Here is a 15,859-nt window from a genome sequence, read left to right as displayed (position 1 = left end):
GGGGGGGGGGGGGTGGACAACAACAATTTAAAGCAGTATTACACATTGTTTTTATGCTTAAACCCTTTTTCGTATTTGACCCATGTAAATTTTTTTTTTTAATTTGAGTGTTGATTATTGTATTTAAAAATAAACAGCAGTTTAATTTAATAATTTAATAGTTTGGGCTCTGTTGTTAATTGTAACCTTTAATATTATAGTAATGTGCAAGTAATAAGGCTCCCTATAGTTTACAGAATCAACTGAAATAGATTTGTTTTTTAAAACTTAAGAAAATTGTAATTATAATTGAATTTATTAACCTTCTGGTGTTGTTCGGTTGTTCCCTTATAAAAATAAAAAAAACAGTTGTCTCAAAATGAAATCTCTCTGCTGTATACAAATCATTTCAGAAAAGCATCTCTGCTCTGTAAGTCAAAAAATAAAATAGCCTAGATCGCTACATTGTATTCCTCAGCAGCGAGGTATGGCAAACTCACTATTTTTGAACTAACTGAACATGACTTGATTGTTTGTAGAGAGACGCACAGACGCAGGTAACGCACACACAGTTGCATCTCTCTCTCTTTCAATCGATAATTAATTCAAATAAATGCTATAATTCATTCAAATAAATGTGATCTTACTGCACTATTTCATCTCTGCATCTGATTTGAAGCGGGCAGAATGCTAGCGCTAACGAGTCGTAACTGACGAAAATAACTGTCATTTTTATCCTTCCGGTCAAATATTGCACTGCAAAGAGCAATACTGGTTTTAACTTGTCTATAACTTGGCAAATTACCATGGAATAAGCGGGATAATCAACGGTTTGCCGTGCATTAAAGGATTTTAAATGCACTTCGCGTCAGGTGGTTCTTTGCCTCCATATCGTGCATTTAAACCCTTTGAAGCACGGCAATCGTTGATTATCTCTTACCTAATTCATTGGAATGGTATGAAACTTGGTAAATGTTTCGGTACTTGCTATGTGAAAAAAAAAAAAAAAAGATAAAATGGTCCTGAAGAAAATAGTCCCGCTCATACTGTTCGCAGTCAAAAATGACAGCAATTGAAATGAATGGGAAGTGAATTTCACCTAATGGAAACGTTTGGTACTGCAGCCAAACAAAACCTTACTGAAAGCTCATTTTTTGCGATATCAACCTCAAATTTGGAACACGACTCGTTTAGATTAATAGCTTTGATTTTCTTGCAGTTTTAGAGTTAAACATGTTTTGGAAAATATATATTTCATATAAAATTTAAAAATATTATTGTTTTTTCGTAATAATTAATTTAAACTTCTATAACTGTTTTTTACTTTCAATTTTTAAACTTTTTCACTTCAGCAATAATCTGCCAAATGTCTTCTTTAAAAAAAGAGACCAAACGTAAGTCTGTGCTCCAAACAGGATTTTTAAGCTCAAATTTAAGACTTTTTAACACAAGTTAATACCATATAAGCAATGTCTATAGTAACATATTAAACTGTAAAAAGCGTGATTTACAGTTCAGATACAGGTTTTCACAAAAACAAAAGTTTTATAAAATGATAAACTTCACATTTCAGACTTTAAACTATTTTTTAAGAAAATGGATGAGTCAAAAATATCAAGAATTATATTAATTTAAACAATAATATATCAATTATTATATTAATTAAATAACATATATTTTACTGTCTTAATTGTTTAGATGTTTATAATTCATTATCTTCTTGTCGATCCACCAGTTCACATTTACAACTCTGCGTGATTGCTGTGTAAAAACATGGGTTGATTTTCACATTGGTCTGAACAAAACCAGCAGACGGGCTCATTGAAAATGCACATTCATTCTCTGCCAGCAGGAGGCGCTTTTGGGACAGCAGAAATATAATGAAATCACAGCCATTTAATCTTGTCTTTCCATCCCCAAATTTAAGACCTCTTGAAGTCATAATTAAGATTTTATTGTACCATTTAAGACTTTTTATGGCTTTAAATTTGATACAACTAAATTTAAGACTTTTTAAGGACTCAAGATTTATGACAGTTTAAGCTGGAAAGTACATTTTCAGGTCTATGCTCAAAAAGTGGTTAACAGGTAATAAATGGATCATAGGTGTATGATCATGATAGTAGCATAAAACCCCTATAAAAATACAAAATATTAAATTTAAAAAATAGAGTAAATTCATTTAATTGAAATTAAAAAAAAATCATTCATTTTTGACCGCCAGAGGGTTAAAGACCTTTATATACTTGGTAATAAAGCTCTTTCTGATTCTGATTCTGAATTTGTTCAGTAAACCATTGTTTAAAGGTGACCGTATTATGCAAAAATCACTTTTATAAGGTGTTTGAACACAGTTGTGTGGCCGCAGTGTGTGAAAACAACCAGCCTATAATGGTAAAAATCCACCCATAAATTTTTTTATAATCTCAATAAATTATAAACAGTCTCTCCAAATAAGCGGTTTCAGATTTCTCCCTATATGACGTCATACTAGGGAAAGTCCCGCCCATTTGTGACACTCTCTGCCTCTCTGCATAATTCAGCGCTGAAAGAGGGATCGATACCAACGCTTTGTGCGCGAACGTCCGCTCCAGACAAAGTAAGCATCACGCGTCATATTTTGTTTTCTGAAAGAGCTTCTTGGCTCTCTGTAAGGCTAATGTTGCTAAAGCTACCATTGTATCTACCTGTTTTCACTGATGCTGCCTTCATGTGCTACCAGAATGATCGTAAGTAGGAATGTGGTAGTTAAAAATTGCATATGGAAGCAATGTGAAGTCTACCGCTTGAATTTGTCGAGCTCATAATGTGATAGCATGCAAAGTTACCATGAGACCAGCTATGTCGTTATTTTTATTGCGCCGTGCTCCCCGTCTGTGTAATTCATAAACGCGCATTTACTGCACAGTACAATCAGAGTGCGTGAGATTGTCCTGTTTTGCCGGAGCATGAGCTCTTAAAGCTCCGCCCTCTTCTGAAAAGGGAGGCGGGAGAACCAGCTCATTTGCATTTAAAGGGACAAACACAAAAACAGCGCGTTTCAGCTCATTCCCTAAAAGTGGCAATTTCAACAAGCTATAAAAATTTATCTGTGGGGTATTTTGAGATAAAACTTCACATACAGTCTGGGGACATCAGAGACTTATTTCACATCTCGTAAAAAGGGGCATGATAGTTCATCTTTAATAAAAAAGAAAAAAAGAAGAAGCAATTTTATGTTTCGTTTCAACCCCTGCTGTACCGAAACCATGCCGTATACATACTGTGCAGTGTATCTGATGCTTGGTAGAGGAGAAAAAAAAAAAAAAAGGCCCCTAATTCTAATCACTAGTTAGTTAAACTAGTTCTGGTATGAAGTGACCGCTCACCCTCTCTAGCTGGTCCTGTTGTTCCCGCACTGAAACTGTCCTGGTCTTCCACCTCTGGACCCAACAGGAAAAGAGCAGGAGATACTAGAATAAAAACAGTGTGGAATCATTCAAACGACTGAGAATGTAGACTAGAATATTATATTTGACAATCATAAAGAGTAAATACTTGGTAGCACTATCATAATTTTTTTAAAGTTTGGTTATTTTAGAACTGTGCGTGTCTTTTACTCGGTCCGCTGTCCCACTGTCCTTCCTCCATGTGCTCCTCTTTGATCCGAATGGATTTGATTCCATCTTCCTGCATTTGGGAATGACAAGAAACCAAGATACTATATAACATACTGAATAAGAATCTAATCTAAGAGTCGAAGCAATGCTTACATTCAATGTGAATGTCTGTGCTGAAGAATCGTCTGTGTACGTCTCTGTCTGTGTTTCTCCGTCATGATTTTCATTGAACTTCACAAGGTTGAGGTTCACCTCTGATGAGAAAAAGAAATAGTGGGGAAAAAAACATGAAATACAGTACAACAGAAACAATGCATGGATCTGTAATATTCAAAACTTCTGGCATTATTTACCCACCCTCATGTTACATGTACATTTATGAATTTAGCAACTTACAAAAGAGAAACAAAATAAATGTGTCAAAGAGCCAACAATATTCATAACATACAATGCCAGGTTTTTTAGACTAGATTAGCAAGCAATCTAGAGAAGAGGAGAAATGCAAAGATGATATATTACTAAATACATTAAATGGATTAATTTTACGTATGTTTATATAAAAAAGTAATATACAAATATTTAAATATATAAATAAATATATATTATATATATGTATATATAATAAATAATGTATATATATATATAAACTAAAATATAAATATTTTAATATTCAAATAAATTATATATATATATATATATATATATATATATACACACACACACACATATATGCATGTATGTATATTAAAAAAAAAACTGTCCTAAGGGCATGTTAGAAAGAGAGAAAATATTTCCATTAATTAAAAACTAATAACTAAGCTATCAAATGACTTCAGAAGACTTTGAATATAGAGCACAAGCCAGCTAGACAACTTTATATGGTGGTTCAAATTCACTTTCATTGCATGCAAAATATCTTCTGAATGTTGCATGAAAGAAGGAAAATCATATGGTTTTGGAAGGTCAAGGTCAAGTTTATTTATGAATCACAGCCATTTAATCTTGTCTTTCCATCCCCAAATTTAAGACCTCTTGAAGTCATAATTAAGATTTTATTGTACCATTTAAGACTTTTTATGGCTTTAAATTTGATACAACTAAATTTAAGACTTTTTAAGGACTCAAGATTTATGACAGTTTAAGCTGGAAAGTACATTTTCAGGTCTATGCTCAAAAAGTGGTTAACAGGTAATAAATGGATCATAGGTGTATGATCATGATAGTAGCATAAAACCCCTATAAAAATACAAAATATTAAATTTAAAAAATAGAGTAAATTCATTTAATTGAAATTAAAAAAAAATCATTCATTTTTGACCGCCAGAGGGTTAAAGACCTTTATATACTTGGTAATAAAGCTCTTTCTGATTCTGATTCTGAATTTGTTCAGTAAACCATTGTTTAAAGGTGACCGTATTATGCAAAAATCACTTTTATAAGGTGTTTGAACACAGTTGTGTGGCCGCAGTGTGTGAAAACAACCAGCCTATAATGGTAAAAATCCACCCATAAATTTTTTTATAATCTCAATAAATTATAAACAGTCTCTCCAAATAAGCGGTTTCAGATTTCTCCCTATATGACGTCATACTAGGGAAAGTCCCGCCCATTTGTGACACTCTCTGCCTCTCTGCATAATTCAGCGCTGAAAGAGGGATCGATACCAACGCTTTGTGCGCGAACGTCCGCTCCAGACAAAGTAAGCATCACGCGTCATATTTTGTTTTCTGAAAGAGCTTCTTGGCTCTCTGTAAGGCTAATGTTGCTAAAGCTACCATTGTATCTACCTGTTTTCACTGATGCTGCCTTCATGTGCTACCAGAATGATCGTAAGTAGGAATGTGGTAGTTAAAAATTGCATATGGAAGCAATGTGAAGTCTACCGCTTGAATTTGTCGAGCTCATAATGTGATAGCATGCAAAGTTACCATGAGACCAGCTATGTCGTTATTTTTATTGCGCCGTGCTCCCCGTCTGTGTAATTCATAAACGCGCATTTACTGCACAGTACAATCAGAGTGCGTGAGATTGTCCTGTTTTGCCGGAGCATGAGCTCTTAAAGCTCCGCCCTCTTCTGAAAAGGGAGGCGGGAGAACCAGCTCATTTGCATTTAAAGGGACAAACACAAAAACAGCGCGTTTCAGCTCATTCCCTAAAAGTGGCAATTTCAACAAGCTATAAAAATTTATCTGTGGGGTATTTTGAGATAAAACTTCACATACAGTCTGGGGACATCAGAGACTTATTTCACATCTCGTAAAAAGGGGCATGATAGTTCATCTTTAATAAAAAAGAAAAAAAGAAGAAGCAATTTTATGTTTCGTTTCAACCCCTGCTGTACCGAAACCATGCCGTATACATACTGTGCAGTGTATCTGATGCTTGGTAGAGGAGAAAAAAAAAAAAAAAGGCCCCTAATTCTAATCACTAGTTAGTTAAACTAGTTCTGGTATGAAGTGACCGCTCACCCTCTCTAGCTGGTCCTGTTGTTCCCGCACTGAAACTGTCCTGGTCTTCCACCTCTGGACCCAACAGGAAAAGAGCAGGAGATACTAGAATAAAAACAGTGTGGAATCATTCAAACGACTGAGAATGTAGACTAGAATATTATATTTGACAATCATAAAGAGTAAATACTTGGTAGCACTATCATAATTTTTTTAAAGTTTGGTTATTTTAGAACTGTGCGTGTCTTTTACTCGGTCCGCTGTCCCACTGTCCTTCCTCCATGTGCTCCTCTTTGATCCGAATGGATTTGATTCCATCTTCCTGCATTTGGGAATGACAAGAAACCAAGATACTATATAACATACTGAATAAGAATCTAATCTAAGAGTCGAAGCAATGCTTACATTCAATGTGAATGTCTGTGCTGAAGAATCGTCTGTGTACGTCTCTGTCTGTGTTTCTCCGTCATGATTTTCATTGAACTTCACAAGGTTGAGGTTCACCTCTGATGAGAAAAAGAAATAGTGGGGAAAAAAACATGAAATACAGTACAACAGAAACAATGCATGGATCTGTAATATTCAAAACTTCTGGCATTATTTACCCACCCTCATGTTACATGTACATTTATGAATTTAGCAACTTACAAAAGAGAAACAAAATAAATGTGTCAAAGAGCCAACAATATTCATAACATACAATGCCAGGTTTTTTAGACTAGATTAGCAAGCAATCTAGAGAAGAGGAGAAATGCAAAGATGATATATTACTAAATACATTAAATGGATTAATTTTACGTATGTTTATATAAAAAAGTAATATACAAATATTTAAATATATAAATAAATATATATTATATATATGTATATATAATAAATAATGTATATATATATATAAACTAAAATATAAATATTTTAATATTCAAATAAATTATATATATATATATATATATATATATATATACACACACACACACATATATGCATGTATGTATATTAAAAAAAAAACTGTCCTAAGGGCATGTTAGAAAGAGAGAAAATATTTCCATTAATTAAAAACTAATAACTAAGCTATCAAATGACTTCTGAATATAGAGAATATAGAGCACAAGCCAGCTAGACAACTTTATATGGTGGTTCAAATTCACTTTCATTGTATCTTCTGAATCTTCTGAATGTTGCATGAAAGAAGGAAAATCATATGGTTTTGGAAGGTCAAGGTCAAGTTTATTTATGTAGCCCTTTAAAACAACATAAATGCTGACCAAAGTGCTGCACAACATACGAGACAAAAACATCCTCATACAATACAATTTAAATACTAATAAAATAAATCAAAAGAAAACAGAACAAAAATGAATAAAGTTAAAACAAAACAAAACATTACCATGCAAAATAAAACAAAATTAAAACTAAAATATTATCAAATTAAGCATATGCCTGAGAAAAAAAAATGTTTTAAGAGAAGATTTAAATGTGGATAGAGTAGGGGATAGTCTAATAGACAATGGTAGGGAATTCCAGAGCTTTGGACCAAGAACTGAGAAAGCCCTGTCACCTTTGGATTTAAGTCGAGATTTTGGAACATTTAATAACATCTGGGTGGAAGATCTAAGTGTTCTCTCAGGAGAGTAGGAATGGAGAAGATCTGAAATATAAGTAGGGGCAAGGCCATGAAGTGATTTAAATACAAATACTAAAACCTTAAAATCAACTCTGAATTGAACAGGTAACCAATGAAGTGACGCTAACACAGGTGTGATATGTTCTCTCTTTTTTGTCACTGTTAAAAAACGAGCCGCGGCATTCTGTACTAGTTGCAAGCGTGAGAGCGAGGACTGATTTATTCCAGCGTATAGAGCGTTACAATAGTCCAACCTGGTTGAGATGAATGCATGAAATACGGTCTCCAAATCACTAAAGCTCAGAATATTTTTAAGCTTGCGAAGTCCCCCAAGCTGCAGAAAACTGGCTCTAACTACAGAATTGATTTGTTTATCAAATTTTAACTCAGGGTCAAGAGTGACTCCCAGATTTTTAACTTAATCGCGAATGTTTTCTTGAAGGGGGACCAGGGTAGAACTTAGATTATTTAAAAGGTGTGAAGGGCCAAACAACATAACTTCAGTCTTTTTCTGATTTAGTTGAAGGAAATTATTGTCCATCCAAACCTTAATGTCCTCTAAACAAGCTAGCAGAGAGGACACGGAATCAGTTCCTGATTTTAAAGGAAAATAGAGCTGAGTATCATCGGCATAAATATGATATGAAACGTTATGGGACACAAAAATTAAGCAGAGAGGGAGTAAATATAAAGAAAATAAGATTGGACCCAGAATTGAGCCCTGGGGCACCCCAGAAGTGACGGGAACTGAGCTTGATGAAAAATGAAAAGGAGTGAAAAACTCCTATTTGTGAGATATGATGGAACCATTTTACATGAGGGTAAATGATGAAAGAATTATCATTTTTGTTGTAAATTATCCCTATTACTAATACTAACACCAGTATGTACCAATCTGATCCCTATGTTTATGTTTTATGCTAAGCACTTCAATTTAAAGTCAACATGAATCTGAATTTGCAACCCATTTTACTCAACATTTTGAGAGGAAAACATCCAAAGATGCACCTTTTCACCATCGCTGCGAGGCTAGTTTCATGTGGCGTCGTATGACAGGTTGAGGGGGCGTGGTTAGAACGCGGGTCGCTAGCTATTGGCTGAACCGCAGCGGGGCCTTCCATACGTCAGCAGAGAAAGAAAGTCGTTTCAGCGGAAGCGCAAGAATATCAATATTATGATTAAAGATTGAAAAGCACAGGTTAAACAGCATCATGTTGACTTTAAATGCACGCTCGCGTGTCTGGAGTTGTGCACACCTCTCTGGCCGCTGTTGCTGACTTGTATTCCCACGGAGCGCAGGTTCGCTTGGTTCTGTCGGGCCGACCGCAGCTCGCTCTCGGTGAACTGAAGCTTGACCAGCAGCGTCTCGACCTCCATCTGGCGGCGCGTCATCTCCTGCTCCACCGCGCGGCTCATCTCCAGCAGCGCGCATTTGGCGAAGCGCTCGAGGATCGACGCCAGCTGCGCGTGGATATCGACTGATGCAGACATTCCAGTCGCTTAAGCGTCGAATAAAGTGCTTGTATGGTCCTCGCGCGGGCAGATGATGCTCGTTTGGCGATTCGCGTGCGATCTGGTGCTTTTCTTTGGTGAATGCCGAGCGCGCATCAATAGTGTTTACACAAACCTCACAAAACAGTTGACCAATTCCGAGTGAAGTGCGTCACCGTTTGAAGGACCAATGGATTTTGGGCTGTTTCTTGTAAAGCACCGTAAATCCAAAATTAGAAGCGCCGCAAAAACGGATGCGCTTCGCTCTGGATTGAAGCAGGGCGCAAAATAGCCTAACAGTTGTAATGTTACATATTAATACTCAACAACATTTTCAAATGTTTTAGTAAGAGTAAAAGTTGCTTACAGTTATTTTCTCCTGGTACCAAATAGGCATCTGTTCTTAGAGGTAACCATGGAAACAGAGACAGGTGGTTGATGACAACCCTTAAAATTATTTATTTTTGATTTATAATAAGCATTTTGTGGATGAGCATTTTTGAAATGGCTCATATGTGTCAGTGACAGTTTGGGATATTCAAGACTGGCTTTTTGTCTTTATTCATGCCAACAAAGAACTTGTATAGGCAAGACAACTGTGTATATATATATATATATATATATGCATGGATTGTTAGAATCTTTTAGATTTTATTTGGTTTATTATTCCATATGAAATTATATAATAATTTATCTAATAATGAACTTAACCCATTTAATCCCAAATTTTTCTCAGACATGAAAATATCAAAATGATGTGTCGTTAGTAACCCCTTGAAAATAATCAATCTTTTTTTTTTTTAATTCTTATGGAAAAGAGTGTGTTTTATGGGTTTATGGATAATGTGTATATATCTCAGCCCAGTTATTAACACATTTTAAACGGTCTTATCACATTCTATGGTCAGGCTATACTATTATACATAAAAACCCTTCTACAACACTGAATAGGTATACTAAGATAAAAAATAAAATAATAATAGTTATTATCCCAGCGGTCACTATTGTTGCCATCAAAATGTTTACTCATTCTATGACCACACTCAACAAAACTGAACAATTGGAAACACGTACATTAATACTAGACACCTTAAAGATAATGTGTACCAAAAATCTTTGCAATATCTTTGTTACTTTATTAACCTTTTGTTTTTGGAGCTTTGATGCAGCCATCATTAAATCATGGTTCAGACAGGAAGTAAACTGCTCTGGTCATGTGACAATTTGCACTAACCATGTGACGCAGCACATATTTAATTGAGACCCTTCATTGTTTCCATATTTGCAGAAAAAAAATGCACTAAAACACCAGTCAGTAACATTTTTAGAGCTTTACCTCTTTATGGTCACTATTGTGACCGATGGGATTAAATGGGGAAATGACACATAATGACAATCCAATACAGAAAAGAGAAAGTCTTGCTAGAAGCCTTTGATAATAAAATTCAATTAGAGACAAACCTCTTGCCAGCTATCCATCAATTCATTAGCCAATATTTAGACAAAAAATAGACTATAAAAATAGCAAAGTGCAGTAAATGGTAAAACTACCCGTGCTACAAACCAGTGTATATATTACATAATATAACAAACACCAGTTTGCAGTATCAAGCAGCATAACAGAGTTTTTGTACGGCTTTAATTAATAAAAAACCAATTACAAATGGCTCCGTCTGCTAGATTCTTTGAAATCCCGATCTCTTGAAATATATAATATACGAGTCCTAACTAAGTGAAAGCATTAAAAACATACCTCATATACGCACAAAAGATAATTAAAATTCTATTTTATTGAAATAAAATGCATTGGATGTATACAGAGATAAAAAAAAAACATAAACCATCATATACACAGATTGTCTTAATTAAGTGGCTGTGTTCGGTTTCTTATGCATTTGTTCCTGAGTTTCGAGTGCATTAGGATATATAATGCAACACAATGATCAAAACATTAAACAAGTCTGAAAATGAACAACTAGTTAATCAATATTTATAGAGTGGATGGTTTGTAACCAACCATTTTATTTTTTTTTATTAAATTATTTTATTTATTAAATGATTTGTGACTCTGGAGCACAAAAGCAGTCTTAAGTCGCTGGGGTATATTTGTAGCAATAGCCAACAATACATTGTATGGGTCAAAATTATAGATTTAATGCCAAAAATCATTAGGATGTTAAGTAAAGATCATGTTCCATGAAGATATTTTGTAAATTTCCTACCGTACATATATCAAAACTTAATTTTTGATTAGTAATATGCATTGCTAAGAACTTCATCTGAACAACTTTAAAGATGATTTTCTCAATATTTAGATTTTTTTGCACCCTCAGATTCCAGATTTTCAAATAGTTGTATCTCAGCCAAATATTGTCCTATCCTAACAAACCACACATCAATGGAAAGCTTATTTATTCAGCTTTCAGATGATGCATACATCTCAATTAAAAAAAATTGACACTTAAGACTGGTTTTTTGGTCCAGGTTCACATTTGAGATGCACTTCTCAGCTATACAAACCTTCTAACCCCATATATATATATATATATATATATATATATGAAAATGAGTATATTGAAAGAAAATGTGAACACTTTTTTTGCACGTAATATTTTACAGGTTTACTCTCAAGTCAGTCAGTTTTCCCGTCTTTCCGGCTCTCTCTGTCCCACTGCGCTCCTGATAGTCTCTCTGTGCTCTCTCTCTCTCGGCTCCTCTTCTCTGTGGTCGAAACACATGCTGATGCCGCTGTTCCTCTTGGCCTCTCTGTCTGCATCCCATGCTTCCCGTCTCTCTGTGGGACCCTCGGAGTCCAGCCTCGTCCCGTCCACATCGGCGCGTCTCGGCTGTGTTTTACAGCTCCCTGCGCTTTCTCTCTGCGGCGTTTTAGTTTCCGCCCCGTGTTCTTGGTCGGTTGCCTGCGCCTCTTTATCGTCATGTTGTCTGTGCTGAAGCTGTTTTCTGAGCGTGAACGCCGTGAGTTTGGAGGTCTGAGGTTTGGGAGGGACGGCAGGAACCGCTTTGGTGGGATTCGCGGGTTTGCGTTTGCGAGGCGCCGCTGAGATCGGATCGGACATCCCCTCTTTGCTTTGTGTTTGTTCGTGTTGCATCTCGTGTGGACGCTGCACGAGTGTGGACTTCTCCGGATCATCTCCACCTTCAGGAAAAAGATCTCCCTCAACAGAACTTTCTGTTTTTACGTTCACGTCCTCCTCAGAGTTTCCTTCACGGCTTTCCTCTAAACCTTCTTGTCTTTCAGCTTCGTTTCGGTCTTTTGTATGTTCCTCATCTACCTTCTCAGATTCTTCACTGTTTTTCTCTAAATCTTGTCTTTTGGCTTCTTCTTCAGGTCCATCATTTGCATTTTCTTCACTATTTTCCTCGAAATCTTCTTGTCTTTCAGCTTCGTTTCTGTATTGTTCTCCTTCTTCAGGTCCATCATTTGCATTTTCCTCACATTCTCCATTTTTTCTCTCTAAATCTTCTTGTCTTTCAGCTCTGTTTTTGTCTTGTTCTCCTTCTTTTGTATGTTCCTCGTCTACCTTCTCAGATTCTCCATTATTCTCCGTTAAAACTGGTCTTTTAGCTTCTTGTTCTCCTTCTTTTGCGTGTCCTTCATCTCCTTCTTCACATTCTCCACTGTTTCCCTCTAAATCTTGTCTTTTGGCTTCTTCTTCAGGTCCATCATTTGCATTTTCCTCAGATTCTCCACTATTTTCCTCTAAATCTTCTTGTTTTTCAGCTTCGTTTTTGTCTTTTTCTCCTTCTTTTGTATGTTCCTCATCTACCTTCTCGGATTCTCCACTATTTTCCTCTAAATCTTCTTGTCTTTTAGCTTCTTGTTCTCCTTCTTTTGCGTGTCCTTCATCTCCTTCTTCACATTCTCCACTGTTTTTCTCTAAATCTTGTCTTTTGGCTTCTTCTTTAGATCCATCTTTTGCATTTTCCTCACAATCTCTACTATTCTCCTCTAAATCTTCTTGTTTTTCAGCTTCGTTTTTGTCTTGCTCTCCTTCTTCAAGTCCATCATTTGCATTTTCCTCACAATCTCCACTATTTTCCTTGAAATCCTCTTTTCTTTCAGGTGTGTCCACTTGTTTTTGTTCTCCGTTCCCATCACTACATTCCTCCGCAGATCCAGGTTTTGCATCTTCTTCAGCATCTTCACACTTTCCTTCACCTGCATCTGTTTTGTTGTTGTTCTCACACTCTTCTCCTTCATTTTCCCTGCATTTTTCCAACTCCACTATAACTTCCGTTTCCTCTCTCTTCTCAGCCTCCTCCGTTTGACCCTCTTCGGTCTTTGTTTGGTTTATAATCAGTGTTTGTTCCTCTGGCGGTTGGTCTTGAGGAGTCAGCGAGACGCGGTCTGCATCCGTGAGCTCATCTGTGATGGTTACCTCACTGTTACCATGGTAACCATCAGCATCCAGCACCTGCTGAGCATCTTCAGCTGGAGACAGTGCTGGGATGGGCTCAGGAACGCTGGTGCTGTCGGTCTCAGTTTGGTCGGGTTCTGGTGAAGAAGGAATCGAGTCCGGTCCAAAATAAGTGTCTTCTTCACTGGCTTCACTCTCTAGATCATTTTCTCTCCTGTACACATACAAAAGTCAAATATTACACAAATACTACACCGTTTGTGTTGTTACAACCCAATATTATTTCTGCCTTGAAACACAAGTAGAGGAGATTATTAGAGTGTTCAGGTTTATGTTTTCCATAAAAAAGAAAGCATACAGTGACCAGGGGCTGTCGAGCTCCAAAAACAACCATAAATGCATGATAAAAGTAGTCCTTATGAATACTGGGAAGATTTCCAGTCTGTTAATTAAATGATTCAAAAATGTAGAAAATAATGAATTGTTAATAATTAAATTAATCATAAATTACCCAATATTTGTGTGTGCTGTTTATTTTTTAAGTGATAAATATGTGTATATATTTAATTAATTATAATATATATTTACTTATTATTATTATTATTATATTTAATTAATTAATTAATTGAAGTAATTGTATTTAATTATTTAATATATATTTGTATTAAAAATGTAAATTAAATTATTGAATTAGACTACATTAAAAATGATTAAGTTACTAATTATGAATATATATATTTATAATGCAAAAATCAAACTAAGTTACTAAAACTAAGTTTAACAAAAAAAAATAAGTTAAAATATGTAATTTAATTTAATTAACTTTGTTTTAATCAAAAATGTAAGTGAAAAAAACAAATTAATAAATTATTTTAATTTATTATTACTACTATTAATTTAATATTTGTGTGCTATGTACTTTTTATGCTACATTTATTCAGTACATTTATACACAACTAGTAGTTATTCAAAAGTAGATAGTGAAAATGTCAGAAATATTTAATTTAACTTAATTTAATGATAATATATTAAGTAAAAATGTAAATTAAATTAAATTTTCTGTTTGTTTCGGACAAAGCATCATATGACTTAAAAAAAAGTGTAATATAGCACATAAATTGTATGAATTATTTTATGGTGTTTTGTGTCATTATTAGACCTTGACAACCTCTATAAGAATAGTTTTATTCTCCTTTAATGTTTACACAGGAAATAAAGTCATATGTGTGAATAAATGATGAAATGAACTTTCATTCTAGAAGAACTCAGGTACTTACATCAGTGTGTGTTTATCATTCGCCACATCCTTTGATTCTCTCTCGTCATTCTTCTTTTCATCCATACGCACTTCATCTGTCTTTAATACAGCTGAACTGAGATGTTCTTCACAAAGAGATGGATCAAAAGCGGGTTCACGTCTGTCTGTCGATGCAGAAGCTGCAGGAATCGCGTCTTCTGATTGGTCGATGGATTGCGCATCATTATTGTTCTCTGGAGGAAGTGCGTTTGATTGGTTACTAGTGTGAAGATCTACATCGTTGCTAGTAGACGAGCCAGCGGTGGTTTGTGGACTCAACCAAGACAATCCCTGGAAACCGCGACAGGCTGGGAGACTCTGACAAAACATGTCCTCATATTCAGAACCTTTATCAGACTCATCATCATTATCATTATCAGCAGGGCTGTACTCGTCATCTGAGGATAATGATGGGGTCGGCAGGAAGGGGCGGCACTTATACGGCAGGCTGTGTGATTTTCCAGGAAGAGGCCTGTGTGTGAAGGACTGTGTTTGATGCTCATTAGTGCAGTTTTGCGACAGACTGTCCTTGTTTTCATCCTCCTCATCCTCATATTCCTCCTCAAAACAAGGCGCCTCGACTGAGAACTCAACCTGGAGAAGAGAGAAAGCGAGACAGACGTCAATTACAAACATCTTAAGGCATTATAAGCGTGCTCATCATATACAAAGTCAACAGTATTAAACTACTTTATGCGGTACTTCATTTAGACTCATTTAAAAAAAATTACAGATAATTAATCACTGAAACTGAATGAAAACCTCTTATAGAATCATATAATACAGCATCACACAATCCCACAATGCATTGCTATGGTAAAAATGTTCATCCAAGATCACGGAAGAGTTGAAGGAAATGTAATTTTAATTAATTATTTTATAATATTTTATAAAATATTTTAGATTTTATTAGGTAATGAACAATACTATGAAGATAGTTACAAAGGCAGAACTATTTTTAATAACAATTTACTTAATAAAAAAATAAATAAATACAAAAAATATATATATACTGTATATACAGTATATGTGTGTGTGTGTGT

The 15,859-nt window shown here is 35.2% G+C and overlaps 2 protein-coding genes across 2 annotated transcripts in view; both read right to left on the bottom strand.

Moving 5' to 3' along the window:
* LOC107671818 (zinc finger protein with KRAB and SCAN domains 1) overlaps positions 1 to 9,342 on the bottom strand; it is a 14,009-nt gene extending 4,667 nt beyond the window's left edge. Inside the window, exons 1-4 of the mRNA XM_016464798.1 lie at positions 8,906 to 9,342; positions 6,431 to 6,531; positions 6,278 to 6,347; positions 6,047 to 6,130 (exon numbers count right to left, since the gene is read on the bottom strand). Of these exons, the coding sequence (XP_016320284.1) occupies positions 6,047 to 6,130; positions 6,278 to 6,347; positions 6,431 to 6,531; positions 8,906 to 9,140 (490 nt within the window). The 5' untranslated portion in view covers positions 9,141 to 9,342. The remainder of the gene's footprint in view (positions 1 to 6,046; positions 6,131 to 6,277; positions 6,348 to 6,430; positions 6,532 to 8,905) is intronic.
* A 2,235-nt stretch (positions 9,343 to 11,577) lies between these two features.
* The window catches only part of LOC107671804 (rho GTPase-activating protein 30), a 22,456-nt gene continuing 18,174 nt past the window's right edge, over positions 11,578 to 15,859 (bottom strand). Inside the window, exons 12-13 of the mRNA XM_016464776.1 lie at positions 14,797 to 15,410; positions 11,578 to 13,733 (exon numbers count right to left, since the gene is read on the bottom strand). Of these exons, the coding sequence (XP_016320262.1) occupies positions 11,777 to 13,733; positions 14,797 to 15,410 (2,571 nt within the window). The 3' untranslated portion in view covers positions 11,578 to 11,776. The remainder of the gene's footprint in view (positions 13,734 to 14,796; positions 15,411 to 15,859) is intronic.

Source organism: Sinocyclocheilus anshuiensis, unplaced genomic scaffold (assembly GCF_001515605.1).
Source record: "Sinocyclocheilus anshuiensis isolate Anshui unplaced genomic scaffold, SAMN03320099.WGS_v1.1 scaffold1491, whole genome shotgun sequence".
Classification (NCBI taxonomy): Eukaryota; Metazoa; Chordata; class Actinopteri; order Cypriniformes; family Cyprinidae; genus Sinocyclocheilus; species Sinocyclocheilus anshuiensis.
The sequence above is the reverse complement of the archived record's forward strand: the minus strand, read 5'-3'. Positions and strand labels throughout refer to the sequence as shown.